This window comes from Haemaphysalis longicornis, unplaced genomic scaffold (genome assembly GCF_048455015.1).
Source record: "Haemaphysalis longicornis isolate Haplotype H1 unplaced genomic scaffold, Haemaphysalis longicornis Haplotype H1 scaffold_1, whole genome shotgun sequence".
NCBI lineage: Eukaryota > Metazoa > Arthropoda > Arachnida > Ixodida > Ixodidae > Haemaphysalis > Haemaphysalis longicornis.
The window spans coordinates 152648887-152665305 of NW_027526203.1; the positions used below are offsets into that span (position 1 = coordinate 152648887).

Here is a 16419-nt window from a genome sequence, read left to right on the forward strand (position 1 = left end):
CACATTGTCATCCTGACGGTGCTCTCGCCATCTGCGGGGCATCTCCTGTGCTTGCGGGAGCGCCTGTCAGCTTCCACAGCGCAACATGTCCGTTTCTGCGCGGGACCACGGAGAACTCTTTCACCGCACTATCAACTCTCACCGGACGCTCTCACAGGGCTGACCAGGACAACCTAAGGACCTTGAATGTGGACGGACCCTGCTAATTACCTGTTCTTCGCTGTACATTTTTCGCAAGTAATAGCCATTTATCTTACCGCGCTCCGCGCTAGGGGGAGCCCTGTAGTGGCGGCAACACCATCTGCATTTAGCGGCACTATCATATATCCACATCCTTTCCCAATCTTCATCAGCGGTGCCTGGGCAGCGTCAGCAGTTTCACGCGACGGGAGATCGAACACGGCCGGTTGCCTGGGCGGTAGCATGCCATCGCCGCTCTCCAGCTCAGGCCGGGACTTGCTGCGTGGGCCGGGATTACGCACTCGAATAAATCTAGGAGGCCACCGCTCACCGAGTCCATGGCCCCTTTCCTACAGAAGATTTCCACCAAGGAATGGCGGTTCGCTAGCGTTTCTTGAATGAGGCGCAGTCGCGACGAATACGTCCCTCCGAAGCCGGGTCGCGCAGTAAAGGCGCGACCCGCGTACCGCATCGCTGCAGTTATTCGGTCACTACTTTACGAAGCCGCGCCGCCGCCGATTTCCAATGCAAGTTTTCACCGCGCTATCACCCTCTTTCCCGCATTTGTAAACTGATTTCCAGCAACAGCCTTCCTCTAGCAGGTGATGACACGATTTAACTGCTGTGGTGTATGCCGATTCATGCATACACCGCACAGGCAGGAGGGCTCTTTCGCCACCTTGCAGGCAGATTGGCACGGTCGCGTGTTAGCGGCGTTTGCGCCTACAGAGACCTTCCGTGTTTTTCAGTATCATTCATATCTTGTAAACGACGCGCTATGTCAACAAACTCAGCTAAGCGCGTATTACGGATGGTGACGATCGACATTCGTCCCTAAAAATGTTCGCCGTGCCGTAGTGTCGCTCGTATAAGCAGCCGCCCGAACCACCGAAATATGCACCGGCGGCTTCCCCCAGAGCCGGAAACGCTCATTGGTTACATCATTTAAGATAACCCGCCCACAGCGGCGCCATTGTCTTCAGCGCCAGCTGCGTCATATACCTTACGTCATCCCCGTAAAAGCAACGTGATGCTCCCTTGATGTACGGCGAGGACTGGCATGTAAAAAAGGAAATAAATAAAAATCGTTTATGTTTGTTTGTATGGCCCGTGCACTGCGCAAAGCCGTAATATTTGGTATACGTTTTCGTGAACACGTATACTGGCGATTGCGCGCTTGAAATAGCAAACTTCGGACGACTATTTTTCATGAATGTGCAGATCATGGACTTCGGAATTTGATTTTTAAGAATGTGTTGTACAATGACTAAAATTCCATATACTTCTGCTGAGAAAATGTGTGTAGCCTGATGGGTCTGGAGGAATTAACGTTCGGACCATGAGCAGCACAAGACACCGTAGGGGAGGTTTTAGAGTCATGATTGTAATATTCTGCACATGGGTATTTATGCTGAAGAGACAGAAAGTGCTGTAATATTGAAGTCAAGTTTTATAAAAGATTGATCACAAACACTGCACGAACTTGCCAAGGCGGTAAAATGTCAGAAAAATTATTATGTGTGCAAGTCTCAAAAAGAAACCGTGAGATACCAAGCTCGCTTTCTCACTCTAAGTGAGAAGAGCACGACAATGTACGGGTGATTTACAAACAGCAGGGATGTGGGTGTATCATTAAAAAGGGGTTTAAAAGGATGATAATGAAGCGACGAAATCTTAAAACCATAAAGACAGTCCACGTACATCCGTTGGTCCTCAACGCGCCACTTGTTACATTCAGCATATAGGCGTTGGACTGGGCTGGTGCGGAAAGCAGCCGGCGCAAGGCGAATACCCAAGTGTTGCATTGAGTCGAGGATTGTTAATGCTTTCTTGTCACCGACCCATACACGACACTGCCGTAGTCTAGCCGAGACCCATTCAAGCCGGTATAAAGACGGAACAGTTCTTTGTCAGCGCCATAGGATTGGTGTAAAACAACCTTAAGAATATTCATTGTTTGTATACATTTATGCTTAAGTTGTTGGATTTGAGGAATAAATATCAGTTTGTCGTCTAACACCTCACCTAAAAGTTTGTGCCCCTTTTTAGATGCGAAGCATCTCATGCTCGGGGCTGTGTTCCTCCCTCCTTCATCGTTGTCCGCCGTCCGCACCCCCACTGTGCATGCCTGGACAGGCACCGCTGATGATGATTGTGGCAGGATGCCCCTAGGGATTGGCCAACCAAAGAATCCATCCCTCCCTCATTGTTGTCGTTGTCTGCCATCCGCACCCCCACTGCGCATGCCTGGCCAGGCACCGCTGATGATGATTGTGGCAGGATGCCCCTAGGGATTGGCCAACCAAAGAATCCATCGACGAGATAGCTTCGCGTTCAACCACCGTCGTCATCTTCCCGTAGGGGAACCCTGATTACCACACCCCCACTGCGCATGCGTGGCCAGGCACCGCTGATGATGATTGTGGCAGGATGCCCCTAGGAATTGGCCAACCAAACAATCCATCAGGAGAAAGCTTCGCGTCCAACCACCGTCGTCATCTTCCCGTAGGGAAAGACTGCAGTATACGAGGCATTCATCCTCTCCTCTCCTCTCCGAAGCTCCTCTCCTCTCCGGGATTGCGCAACGAATGGCAACACCTGCGGCTCCATGCGCAATAATGCGAAGCAGCTTAGGCTCGCGAAGCCCACATTCATTCCCAAGTTAAATTGTGTATAAAGCTTTCTATGCCAAAACCAGCCAGCAAATCCAAGTTGTCCGCGGTTCCGTATTTTCGCGGATCACGAATGTGAATAATAAAATCGCCCGCTATAATAAAGTTTTCGAGGGTAATTTTTCTCAAAAACACTGAAAATTCTTCAAAGAATGAGTGGAGCTCTGAATTCCGAGGCCTATACACAGGAACGATAACAAAACTAGCCTCAGGCTTGCTTACAGTACAGGCAAGAACGTGAGCACTTTTAAACTCGCAGCTAATTGTTTCTGCCAGCCATATTTATTTTATAAATACCGGTATACCCGCTCCCTTTTCGCCGGGAAGACATAAAGAGTATTGGTGGAAACCCTGTAGCGCATACGTAGTACGTTCCCAATCTGTGAGGTGAGGCTCAGTTCTTAACAATGCATCCAAGTAAGTACCCGCATTGCGTAAATGAACATTCAGCAAATACCAGTGTTTCCTAAGACTTTGAACATTAATATGCACAAGGTCTAGCAACGGTCTCTTGAACCAAAAGAACATTTTTTTATTGCACACCACTGCAATAGCATAGAGTGGTTGTTTGGGGACAATGGCTACTAGATACTCATGTTTTGCTTCTTCTGAGGTCTAATGCGTAAAATATGTGCGCTAAGAGGTGAAAAACTCGGCGCTTGGAGCAGCAGATGACTCCGCAATTCCACGCCCCTGACAAACCCGCTGGACGAACAAGAATGCGCGGAGACCGGCAAGTGTCTTAATCGGAAATCTACGTCCACTTCACATGGCAGGCGACTTCCAAGGTTCCTGTAAGTCTGATTACGTGCTCTGAATGCGAAAGCTCTATCGCTTCCCGTGGCAATGCTTCCTATATCTTGTTTGCCTTTGGGTGGCTCTATGAAGCCACTATAATCGAGATTCGTAGCATCTTAGAACGGAGTTCCAATTAGTTTTCGAAATGGTGACATACCTACTCAAGGGGAGATTGGCCAAGGACAAAAGACAGCTTCTGTTTGTTAGCGGCTCATGGCACATTCATCAATTACCTTGAGGAGCACCGAGGCAGTGCGATGACTTACTGGAACGTATCTGTTATGAAGACGCCGAAAGGTGTGTGTCGAGTACTGTACATCTGCCATGCCACGAAGCAACAGCCAGCAACGGACAGCACCGCCAATACTGCCACAGTGGCTCGTCTCCTGAGGGCGGTGAAGGGCACAAACAAGATATATAAAAACAAAACGCTGATAGTGTTGAACCTGGGGTATCAAATATGCTTTATCTCTAGCGTAGAGGTCTCTACGCAGATTAGGCAGCAACCACTCAGCCGAAATATGGGAGCCTGGTATCATATTGTTCAGCCGTAACCGCGTTATACACTAATGATGGCCACTCCCACTGCATCCTATGGCGCCAAATAAAACACAAAGATCAAGTGCGCTGTTGACCTTCCCCCAATCCCCCTCCGTATGGTCACGCCAGCAAGCAAGTCTACTGCTTTAGACCCCCACCCTGAAATTTGGAAAGGCAAAAGGAAGCTTTTCGTGTTTTTTATTGGCTCTAATTAATGTTTCTTGCCTACACTTCAAATGACGTCGAAAATGCTCCTGGTAAATGCAATGGTCTATTCGAACGATACCGTATGCTACCATCCCATTCCAATTTTGGCTGCACAATGGCCGGCGGACACAATCCCGGCAGCAGACGTTAAATTTAGTGAGGTTAATTACTTTCTGGTGTGGCAAAAAAATTTTCTTCGATTGATAAACTGGGCAGCAGCGAGTATTCTGGCAGATGTGAGCTCACTTCTCGTCACAATATTTTGAAAACTATTTTCCAAATCAGAATTTTAAGTTCAGTGCGCTGCAACCCTTGCGTCCTTTTTGCAATACACATTCTACGCCACTTGGGATGACGTCACGCACAAAACGCCTTATTTTCAGTAATCAAAATAGTTTGGCAGTGAGGGCATGCCACTTTTTTTTTCTTTTTTGCAGTCGTCCTTGCCACACTAGTGCTGTTAGGATTTTTTATGTTTTGTCAAAGATGGTACAACTTCAGGTTTCTTGACGACTAGTGCCTTGGGACTTCAATCCAGACCACTACGTGCATATTTCTGGCAGGTCGCCTACGTCGCGGTGCCCTATTGATGTCCATATAATTTTGAGTAAGCTGGTAAAATAAAAACCAGCAGTTTTAAAGTTTATTCTTCAATGGGGCAGCAACCTAAACCCCCAAAGAAATTTCAGTGCAGCATAAACTTTCCACTCTTTGCACCACTATGTGCAACCTTTCCGATTCCGCATTCACAATGAATGATGCCAAGGAGAACGCGTTACCTGAGTCGTAGTTGGTGAACCAAGAGAGCAATGGCGAACAACTGGTAATCTGCTGAAATGTACCACGTGTGGGAACACACGCCCTGCAAAGTCAAACACCATGTTAGTAAAAATGGAGACTTTTCATGCTGCCAGTGATTTGATTCAAAAAAGAAAAGGATAGCAAATGCGATCAAGTCCCCATCCCTGTGGCTCAGTGGCTAAAGCGTTGTGCTCCTGAGCCGAAGGACGCGGATCCGAATCCGATGGGGGTGCTTTTCAAATAGATATGAAAAGCGAAAACATCCCTGTTTCGATATTTCAGCGCCAGTTAAACATTCCCAGACTGTCAGAATCAATCCGGAGCCCCCCCCCCCCCCCCCCCCCCCCTTCCTACGGCGCGCTTCAAAGCCCAGGTGCAGTTTTGGTGAGTTAAAATCCAAAATGTGTTTTTAAAAGCTGAACAAGCACAGCTAACTCAAGGAACACCACCGAACATCCGCGAAAAAAACAAAAGCGCAATATAAAGTGGGGCGGGGGATTCGGGCCCTTGTTTTCCGCTGCATACCCCTGGTTGCAATTTCTTGATGGGAGGGGGGGGGGGGGATCTGTGTCCTAGCTAGTCTGTAAATATTATCTACGAAACTATAGCAAATACATTATCAATCTGAGGCAACAAATTTTTACCATTGAAGTGCTGCCGCACGTATACAACGCTTGTCTAAAACGCTCGAGCGAGCGTCCTGGATTGTGTGGGTGACATGTGGTGAAGACTCCCGGTTCTGAGTTAAGCTGCACATGAACGGGCGCTGGCCCTATCAAACCTATGTCTGTGTATTTTGTGGATGTGCCCGTCGTCTTTGCTTCGGCACCTGCTTTCGGTCATATGCGCGCTGCTCGTGGTGTCACGGGAGAAACAAAACGGACGGTTCTAAGGTTCAGCGGGCTCCCTGCGACCTAGCTCGCTCTCGCGGCTCCACCACGCCAGCTCAGCTGAACTCGCCGTCTGGCCTAGAGGTGGGGAACAGCCAGGAACACACGACAACAGCAGAATGGCCACAACCCACGATCATTGGCACTCAAATAACATAAGCTGGCCGCGTCGCTCGTCCTGACAGAGCCGTCCGGCTAGATCAGTACAAAGGATCGAGGGGCAGACAAGGGGAGGCAAAATGAGGGCCCTTCGGAGTTGCCGTGGGTTCCTCCACCACACTCCCAAATTAATTTTTTCCAAACCTTGCAACCAGCTAAAAAAAGTGGATTTGCCGTTTGACATGCTGGAAAAACATCCCCGCATAGCAGAAATTTTAAACCTGGCTTTTTTGGACAACGTCTCAATTATTCAAGAAAGCAGCACAAAAAAAGCGGGCACGTTAATATGTGTATGAGCGACTTTGGCTACATGAGTTAATTGTCTGGCAATACCACACTTATCACCATGTTTCATCGTGGGGTCCCCCATCACAGTTGCAAGCCCAGAAAGGGTCCTCGGCAAGCTACAGCCGAGTACTACTGGCATAAAAAAATTACAGTTCAGGCAAATACCACGTCTTGCGGGCACCCCTATTTCGTTCAAAACGCCAAACACTTAACTTCAATTATCATAGTCCCGCCTCCCAAAGGAACGTCACAACAGAGAGTGAGGAGGTCCTAACAATTAACCTATTTTAGGCTGCTGATAGGCCACAAAGAAAGTCAACGTTGCTGTGTACCCAAATATCCCTACGAACCAACTCTTTCTCTCACGCGGAAACTCCAAGGTGTTTTTTTTTAAATACGCTACCAATGAAACAACAAGACAACAGATGTCGACTGATAAACTCGTATCGCTCAGCAATTCAACCACGGGTGCTCCGTATAAAGCCCCAACCATGCAATGCACGCCTAACATTAAGCTGCACGCAGAAGATTCCCTTCTTTAATCGCCCGTTCCGGTATTCCAAGAAGTCCCGCCGCACACACATTACAAAAGAGCCGTCACTCACTCCCTCGTCAACATATCTCTTCCGCCATGGCGAGAGCCTATAGATCAGCGACGAAGGGAAATGCGGCTGCGTAGTTTCAACAGCATAAGCCCCGTGGACACACCTTCCCGTTCTCTTCGCTCAAAAATCATTACCCCTCGACTGATCTCACAGTTCTCGTCTCTCTACTGAGAGATTCTATCAGTCATGACACTTGGAACACCCTCAAAAACAATTACCGTCATCTCCCCAACACGGGACAAAAAAAGTGCCGGTCAGGCGACGAAAAAAAAAACAGTTGAAAAAAATTGATAAATCCTGCCGGCGCACCCCCGCCGGTTGCGGGCATAATACGCGACCTCCCGGCTTTCCTAGAAACGACAAAAAGTAAAAAGCGTTCCTACTCGGGTGTGCTCCGCACCCCTCAACGCACATCAGCCCAAAGCAAAGAAACAAAAATCCAAAGAAAATAAACCGCTCTAATAAATGAGCTGCTGGCGGTTTTCATGATTTAAGTGAGGCACTCCAACAAAAGAGCAGGTTCGTACAAAATTGCCTCTGCAAATATAAGAATTAACAAGTAATGGTTTCTCTGGCAGCATACAGAAGAAAAAAATTCCTGCGGATAATTTCCGCAATAAAACAAAAAGTAATAGGTATATCTTCTTTTGTGTATGATGTGCAAGATTAGTGTTCGGTGTAGTTACCGTCAACGGCAATTACTCCGTGAATGCGAACTGGCGTAGACTCGCAATGGGTGGTCACCACCTCTGTGCGTCCCTAGAGGCGCTCCCACACCCTTTTTGCGACATAACACAAAGCGTCTGCCCTTGCGTTGGAAATATGAGTACGGGCTACGTGGGGTTTGATCAGGTCTGTCAGCCATAACCCCCATTACTGCCAAGCCAGCTCTAACTTTGAATGCGAATTTCTAAAAACAGAATGCGCTATATTTGACCTCAAAGACCACTGTACGGAGTTTCACGTACTTCTTCTAGTTAGTTCACGCTGGAGTTATAAACGTTCTGAAACATCAGCGGCTGTCACTGCATCGTTCCAGTGCGCAGTTCTAGTTCGCACATTGACTTCTTCAAAAATAATTCCAAACGAAATTATTGAAGGTTCATTGCTTGAACGACTCCTCAATCGCCGGGAGCTTTACCTCAGTCGGCCTCATAGATAGTTAAAAGTCGCAGTTTTAATACGATAACATAAAGGTACCACTTCCGAATCCGTTCGAGCAGCCTCACCAGGTTCGGCAAAACCACCGTGAAGATGGACTTATACCATCTGCATTTCTCTCTGTAAACATAATTCTGTGATACAGTAATCCCTCGTTAACTACAACCCGGTTATCTCGAAATATCGGTTAAGCCAAACCTTTTTTCGCCGTATATTTACGTCTCATAGGCACCCTGTATTTGTGCCCCTTTATCACGAAACGTTTTTTCAGGAGACCACGGATATCTCTAAATGTCGATAGCGAAGACACAAGGCAAAGTCTGCTAAAGATAGCTGATAAGATCTCCGTTCTAACGCTAGGCTCCCACTACGCGCTGAACGCGCTCGTTACGGCACGTTTGCGCTGCACGAAGCCGATGTTCCCGTTACCAGAATGCTGTCCTACGCCTACATCTTTGAGAGAGGAGCGGACGATGCAGTTAATCACGAGGACGAAGAGGATCCTCTAGAAGTGCCTACAGAAACAGCAAAGATGATTCTTCCGCTTGGCGACAAGGCAGAATGTAGCGTTTTTGAGCAACTCTTCATGCGATGCATTGAGCAGCTCGAGATCGCTTATCGGCCTAAAAGGGAACGCAGAATAGGTGATCATCACGGAGTTCCTTCTTCCGCAGTATTAAAAATTTGGTTCTCCTGCGAACTTTTTTTGCATTTTTTAAGAAAGCGCCCTTGTGCAGACTAGGAGCTTTCGCTACCTGCTTTAGCTCTTATTTCAATCGCCCGGCCAGAAATTTTCAGCATTTCGCTTAACTAGAAACTGCGCTTATCTCGAAATATTCAGAGGATTTGACGACGTCTGGTTAACAAGGGTTTACTGTAGCTCCAAGTTTCATCAATTAAATTCACACAACAGTATGTTTAATTGCCGACTAGAATTGATCGCGTTAAATTTCTTAAGCTAATTTGTGTAATACTCTCGAACATATAGGAAAAATCGTAAGTCATTTTTGTAGATGCTACATCCTAATTATATCAGTTCATGAAAGAAGAAATCACACAACGTGGGCACGCCAGCCTTGCTGAATGCATTCATAACATCGACGAATTAGTCGGCCGCAATTTTTAGTTTTCGTTTTCATAATTTCGAGGCAGTTATCAAATGGTCCAAAAGTAAGATATACTGTGTTTCACCTGACAAATCACCAGGAGGCATTTTTTTCTGCTGTTAAATTGATAGGAAATAAACCAACTGCCCCAAGCATGCAGACACACCGACACATCGGTCACGAATAAGCTGCTATGTTCGATTTGGAGGGTGTCCTTTGCGAAAATCTAATTGGCATAACAAGGTATGATGTGAGCAACTGGGGGGGAGGGGGGGTGGAGGTTGTGGCAGCTGAATAGCATAGGGCTCATTGTAATGTAATATAATGGGATGTAACACAATGATAATGCAATTGGATCTAATGTAATGGGATGACTTTTCTCTTAAGTAATATATGTCGGCGAATGCTTGCACAATGCGGGGAAATGGAAAGCCCATACCAGAAGCCCCAGCATGGAGCATGCAGTAGCCACACAACAGATTTTTAGTACAATGACGCAATGAACAGTTGATTGCCAGAGCTAATGCACACGCATAATTCCTGCAGCGGGATTACAGCTGTCTTATCCCTCCTTTTGTTTTTCGGCACGCATCGCGGATAGCACTCATCATGATGAAAACAGCCATGAAGCCAAGTCGATGGGCATAGCGAGTGAAGGTACAGCATTTCTGTTGATGCAGGCCGTGCATGCTCTCATCGTACTGGTTAACCCTACATAGGCCCTCTTCAAGGGCGGCACCGCTTTTTGACTACATGGAGACTCTCAGAAAGCACCGTCTGTCCGAATCTATGACTGAACAAGAAGTTGACGGGTCCGACGTTAACCGGGAGAATTCAGGGAAGGTTCAGCGCCACAATTTAGCGCTACTTGTTTTCCCTGCGAAGTTCCAGAAATCGACCTCAAAGCGAGTGCTATCACTCGATGCCCGCACAGTAGGGAGCCCGACGCACTAGTGACAAGCGCCTCGTCCATTCTCCATATGCGCTCACAGTAATTCAAACACACATAATCAATAACCCCTATATCACCTTCTCCTGAAACCCTTCTAGCGTGCTAAGAGCGTCAAATTTATCGTCAGTTTCACAGCGGCTAACTGGTAACCTCTCGAAATGACACTGCTGACAGCGCGTAGCGCCACGCGCCCTTTGCAGTGCCGTTTTCCTTAGTGCTTTTCCAACGCAGTAACGTCTGAAACGTGCCAGCACCTTTACCCCGTCCATGTGACAACTTGTACCCTAGAACGTCGTCATCGCATCTTGTTGTGTACTGCCGAATATTGGTAGAAGCTCCGAAGAGGCTTTTTGTGCACTCATGCATACAAGTCTATTTTCCACAAAACATACGCTGGTCGAAAGTATCTTCCGACAAAGGGTACGCTTCGGGCTTGACTAGGCCCAGAAGATCACTACAGGCCAACTAGGTCGAGGAAACGAAGGGCGCAATACATTTGACAAACAAAGCAAACACTTACCAGTGTAGGTCAGCAGCATGAAATGTAAAAACGGCCACGAAAAGGCGCGGTGTCATATTTACCAGAAAAGAATTACTTGAATAGAATTTGTTTAAATTCAGAATAGGTGGTTTACGCGCCGAACATTCACCTGGGATATGAGGCTTTCCTAAGTGGAAGGCTCTTGATTAATTTTGACCACCTCATGATATTTAACGCGCGCGGAAAACTCCAAACATGGACTTTTCGTTTCTAGGCTCCATGTGAAAGCGGCCACCACGACCAAGATTGCCAGCATTACGCCTTAGCCGCCGAGCCACTGCGGCGGGTGAAAGAAATAACAATCCATCAATATAACCGCATTACGGGGTGGAACCTTTATAACATAAATGCACAAAAACCTCAACTTACAACTTCGCTACCTTTGAGCGCAAAGTGCTCTTTGTTCAAAGTAAACAAAATTTAAGATTTGTGTCAAAATCGACCGCAATTTCTTTTGATTCATACAACAAACAGGTTGAGAAAATACATTCAGTGTAAATAGATGAATATATTTGAGTGTCTCATATTTGTTCAATGTATAGATGTATATTATGTATATGCAAATAAATGTATAAACATTTTGTATATGCATAATATTACTACACCGTTTTAGTTTGGCTGTGGACGACTGGTAGTTTGTAATGTTGGCAGCCTAAAAAGAACCCATTTGTAGTAAACAAAATTTGTACATATTCTGTATGGGAACATCATTTCCGAGAATAGCCGTTCCTAAGCTGTGAAGGCTCTATGCTTGCTATATAAAACAAATTATCTTTTTCTGCAGGAATGAATGTCTAGGATAGAGGAATAAATGACTAAGATAGAAATAGTTGTGCACCACACCAGTGTGCTGTAATTAATGTAGGAATTAAATACATATAAATTTGGAGCTTTCCGTTATTGGAAAGGTCACTGCGGGAAGGTGAAATTGTTCCAATGATTGCAGAAACCTTTTTGACAAGCAGTTTACAGCAGTACCTGGCGTGTGACCAGAGGAAAAATCCACACCCAGGATTTTGTGTGGTACAGAAATTCACTTTTGTGATTGTCAATATAAGAGCATGTTCAAGCATGACTAATTTATTTTTAGGAAATATATAACGGTGTTTAGTAGGTAGTAATAGGAACTTTGTTTATTTTTGACGGTAAGACAATATTTTAGGATTTGGTTACATTTTCATCCCAAATGCTTTATGTTGGAGCCTGAAATTAGCAGCGGGATATGATCAGCATACATAAAAATTACTTCACCATTACGGTTTAGGTACGTGTTAAACAAAAGCGGTCGGACCACACTGTCTTGAGGAACACTGTTGCGTATTATTAAACAGAAGACTTAAGTTTATTGATTTGTACATGCTGCGTTCTGCCACTAATCTAAGCATTCAGGAAATCAAAATGCTTGCCAGGCCTATCCATACCTCCCCAGCTTTTTGGTACGATCAAGTCAGTCGAATGCTTTATAAAGTCATCAGAATTGGCCATAATATATGTATTTGGCTCAAAATTTCGTACGATTTGTTCTCCTAATGCTTTGTGGGATGTTGCTGTCGACTTGCATTTCTAAAAACTTTTTTTGTGCCCTACACAATGTTATTTATTTATTTATTTACTTATTTATTATATATCAAAGGCCCCAGTCGGGGTATTACATGAGGGATGGGCATGATTAGCAACAGATTAGCGATTCAACAAGAGTCTTGAATAGATGTGGGTAGGAGTGGTGCACGGCGAATGCAGGGAAGTTGTTGCAGTCCCGGGTGGTTGAAACAAAAAATGAGCGATGATGAGCAGTAGTTTGTGCTGGCGGTGGATAAACGGCCACCACGACCATGCTCATGTTCCAATATACAATGCTATGTTACAGTTACAATGCTATCTTACAATATATGACTCCAAATTCTCTATAGTGCTTTTTTGAATAAATATATTGCTGCTCCGCATCTTACGTTATTTGTTCTCTCTGGCTTCCCACAAAGCAATGGTAAAATCATAGGAGTACTTGGCTAAAAAATCAGCGGTCAGTTCAGCACTTGTGATGCTTTTATCCCACCCACGTTCCGCTTCCGCAGTAGTTCCGAATAGATTTGTAGTAATTCGACGGTTTAATTGTCATAGATCCAGCGCAGCCATTCGATATCCTGGTCAACGGTAAATGACAGAGACGAGGCAAGCATATAGGTTAGCTGGTGGCGCACCGACATGGGACTCCGAAATTCAGAAGGGGATCTAGACTGACCTTTTAGGGTGTGCAACGGGAGAGGAGGGTGATAGCTTAAGCCTGAGGCATTTGAGTGCAGAAGAGCACCGTCAACGCCACCTCCTAGGAAGTCTTCGCCGCTAAAAACACATAAACACCTACCAGCGGGAATGACCGTCCTACAAACTGAAACCCACCGCGAGTTTGTCGTACTAAAATGGAGCTCCAAAAACAAATAGCGACACACGAGGCACATACTTTATATACATCATCAAAGCTGACAACCGGATCACACTATCGAAGCGGCCCACAACAGTATGTCTTTGACATTGACTGGACATTTTTGCCTCCAGATGCAGCTTCCACGCTCCCCTCTGCGTGAGGTATATGTGTTAGACAGAAATCATCCAGTCTACGACATTTACCAGATGCTCGCCAAGCGCACCAGTACAGTTAGGGTGATTAAAATGAATAGCGCATTCTTTCCACCTCTTCTCGTGTATATACTGGACGAGAAGAGGCGGTAATGTGAGCGTTAGATTCCAGCTCGCAGGCCTGGTTGTGGTGTACGTACGTATGAGATGTCTCGGAAGAAGTTGCGAATGTTGAGCAGGAAGGCCCACCAGTAACCTTCCACGGCCGTGTAGAACATGTCGTAAACCATGTCCGTCGTGGGGCCCCGTACGAACAGCGGCAGTAAGGAGAAGCCACACGCCACGAGCACCATGGGCAAGAGAAGCCTACATAACACACGAGAAATACATGCCCCTTGCAGCGTGCAACAGATTAAACACAATCCCGAGTGTTCACGTTTCAGTCCCCACGGCAGCAGTGCTACTTATTATACGTACCGGGATAGGCCAGATGTTTCCACAAAAATACGACATCTGAATAAACATCTGAATAACTGTAAGGACCATCCAACATATAACACGCAACCTGGGGGAGCCCATCATATTACTCTCATCACTGAACACCACATGTAATAGAGAAAAAGATGTAGAAAAATTCTGTCACCCTGCCGCAGGCCAGCACCGGGTACAAAGAAAGGTCATTACTGCTGCTGTTTTAAATATTCGCCAGGGTTATAGAAGTGTGTGGCGTTTCAATAATGACCTAGTTGAAATGCTTCTTACGCTTGCACTCGACTTCGGTTGGATTTTAAGCTAAGAAGAATAAAATAGAATAGAAAAGAATGGAACTTTATTTTACATCATGCGCATTATGCAGGAGGCCCACAAAAAAATTAGCCAGAAGCCAGCTTGACAGGCCTGCAGGCCCCCTTCATTCACATGATTCATAAAAGTAAACTGGGGCCCTATTATCGACTGCACAAATACCTGAAAAAATCACCATATTTTATGCGAAAGCACAACGTAAGCAATCAGTGACGTGATGCACGTATAGCTCTGACAACATGCGCTGTTTTTTGACGCTTCACTCATAAAGATCACAACCAAGGTGTCAAATATTGTGCATAAAAGATATAGAAACAATTGACATGTACTATAAAATTAAGACGGTAGCTGAGGCTGGCAAGAGAAACACATTTCTTCAGGTCAAAATCGGCGTCAACACCACAAGGCGATCGAGTAACGTTGATCCAAAAGCGAGCGAAAGGCGGATGTCGATCTAAAGAACACCACACAATCTTTTTTTACGGTACATATTTCTTTCTTTCAATCACTTTTAGTAACATCGTTGAGCTACAGTGAACTAGAATTCTAGTTCACTGTAGTTGAGCTCTCTGCTTCAATGCAAGCTTTGTTGCGTTATTAACATAAATTAACATACTAACAAAAGTATACAGCACAGGGACAAATATGCAAATAACAGAACTGTTAAAAAGGCAAGGAATGGCATGTAATCCATTTTGAGCAGCTCGCGCAATGTAATAAAAGTTATGTTTTGAAGCTTGATGTATGTAGAATCTCAATTCTTCAGTATCCGAGGTAGTCTGTCATTTAGCCTTTCTAGACCGGATGTCGTTTACAAGTTATAATTTTCATGGCTGAAAATCAGATCTCTTATATTATTCTACACTTGTTTCAAAATTACCTATTTTCTGAATAGTTTACTTGCTTGTTTGAACAACCTGGAAAGTGCATAGTCCAAGCACTTTGTGACTGGATAACTCACTTGCTCAGTTATCATTTAACTAGAGGCGTCACCATGCAAGCCTGGAGAAATAGAAAAGCTGGTGGCCTCTCTGACTTTGTCGGAGACCCGTCTGTTGCATCCTCAGCAGCAGCAACAGCCGGAAGAGGCAGGAAAAAGGCCTGTTCCATCGACCTCCAACCGCTCCTGTCTGGTTACACTGGAGTACATTCTTTGCTTCCGAATTTCGTTATTTCGCCCCTCCATCGAGTCACCGGCCTTCCTCTTTTAACATGAAAGTGTTTTAGCCGGGGTCCACCAAGATCTGGCTGACGTCATATCCGTCACGGAAATGACATCGCCAGAAAAATTTCGATTGACGCGGCTGCGCCGGGATTTTAACCACAAACTCTTTCGCTGTAACGGGAGCTACGAAACGCGCTCCCGACTGCGATAAACAGAGGCGTAAACAGGATGACAAACGCGAGTGATATCTTTCCCTTCACATGGTGCTGCCGTGTAGAAGAGTCGAACCAAAGTAGTGCATCATGACGCTAGTGAGCGTCGACAGTTGGCGACTCGATGCTAGCGCCTACGTGTACGGGGGACGCGCAGCGTAACCTGCGGGGAAGGAAGCCTGTAAGGCAACGACCGCGGAGTAAGATCGACGGCAACTTGCAAATGTCGCGCTCGTGGCACTGTCCGCTGCCCCTTTCGCTGCAGCGGACCATGTGTTCACCATACGATTCGCAGACAACCCGTTTGTTTTCGTTCGCACGGATGGTTTGCGAGCCCCTCCGGTTTCAGTCGGATTTACGCAACGCTCCTACGCGTGAAATCCAGCGCCTAACGTTGATGCGTATAACGGTGCCATACCGACGAAATATTCATAGCGATGTGCAAGTTGAAATCGACGCACAATAAACATTCGACTGCTTCTGTGGAGGAACATTTCACTCTCATGTTTTACCGGTGCCTACGGAAGAGGGATCAACCACATTTCTTCTAGGCCCGTCTCTCGGTGTTCACTCTGTCACCCTGGTAGTCCCCCGGTTGTCATTTCACGCAATTACGTTGCCTGCCAGTTCATTTGTTTTTCTTTATTGAAAGTATTTTATCTCGCACTTTATCTTTTTCTCTAACCCAGGAAGCTCGTGTCTCTAAGTGTTACTCCGATCATTATTCGTTCCATGGCACGTTGAGCCAAACTAAGTTTGCTTTC

The 16419-nt window shown here is 45.9% G+C and overlaps 1 protein-coding gene across 1 annotated transcript in view; it reads right to left on the reverse strand.

The window, feature by feature from the left end:
* The window catches only part of LOC144138015 (nose resistant to fluoxetine protein 6-like), a 141538-nt gene that overhangs the window by 41076 nt on the left and 84043 nt on the right, over positions 1–16419 (reverse strand). The window contains exons 9-11 of the mRNA XM_077670055.1: positions 13675–13840; positions 5177–5259; positions 3917–4036 (exon numbers count right to left, since the gene is read on the reverse strand). Of these exons, the coding sequence (XP_077526181.1) occupies positions 3917–4036; positions 5177–5259; positions 13675–13840 (369 nt within the window). The remainder of the gene's footprint in view (positions 1–3916; positions 4037–5176; positions 5260–13674; positions 13841–16419) is intronic.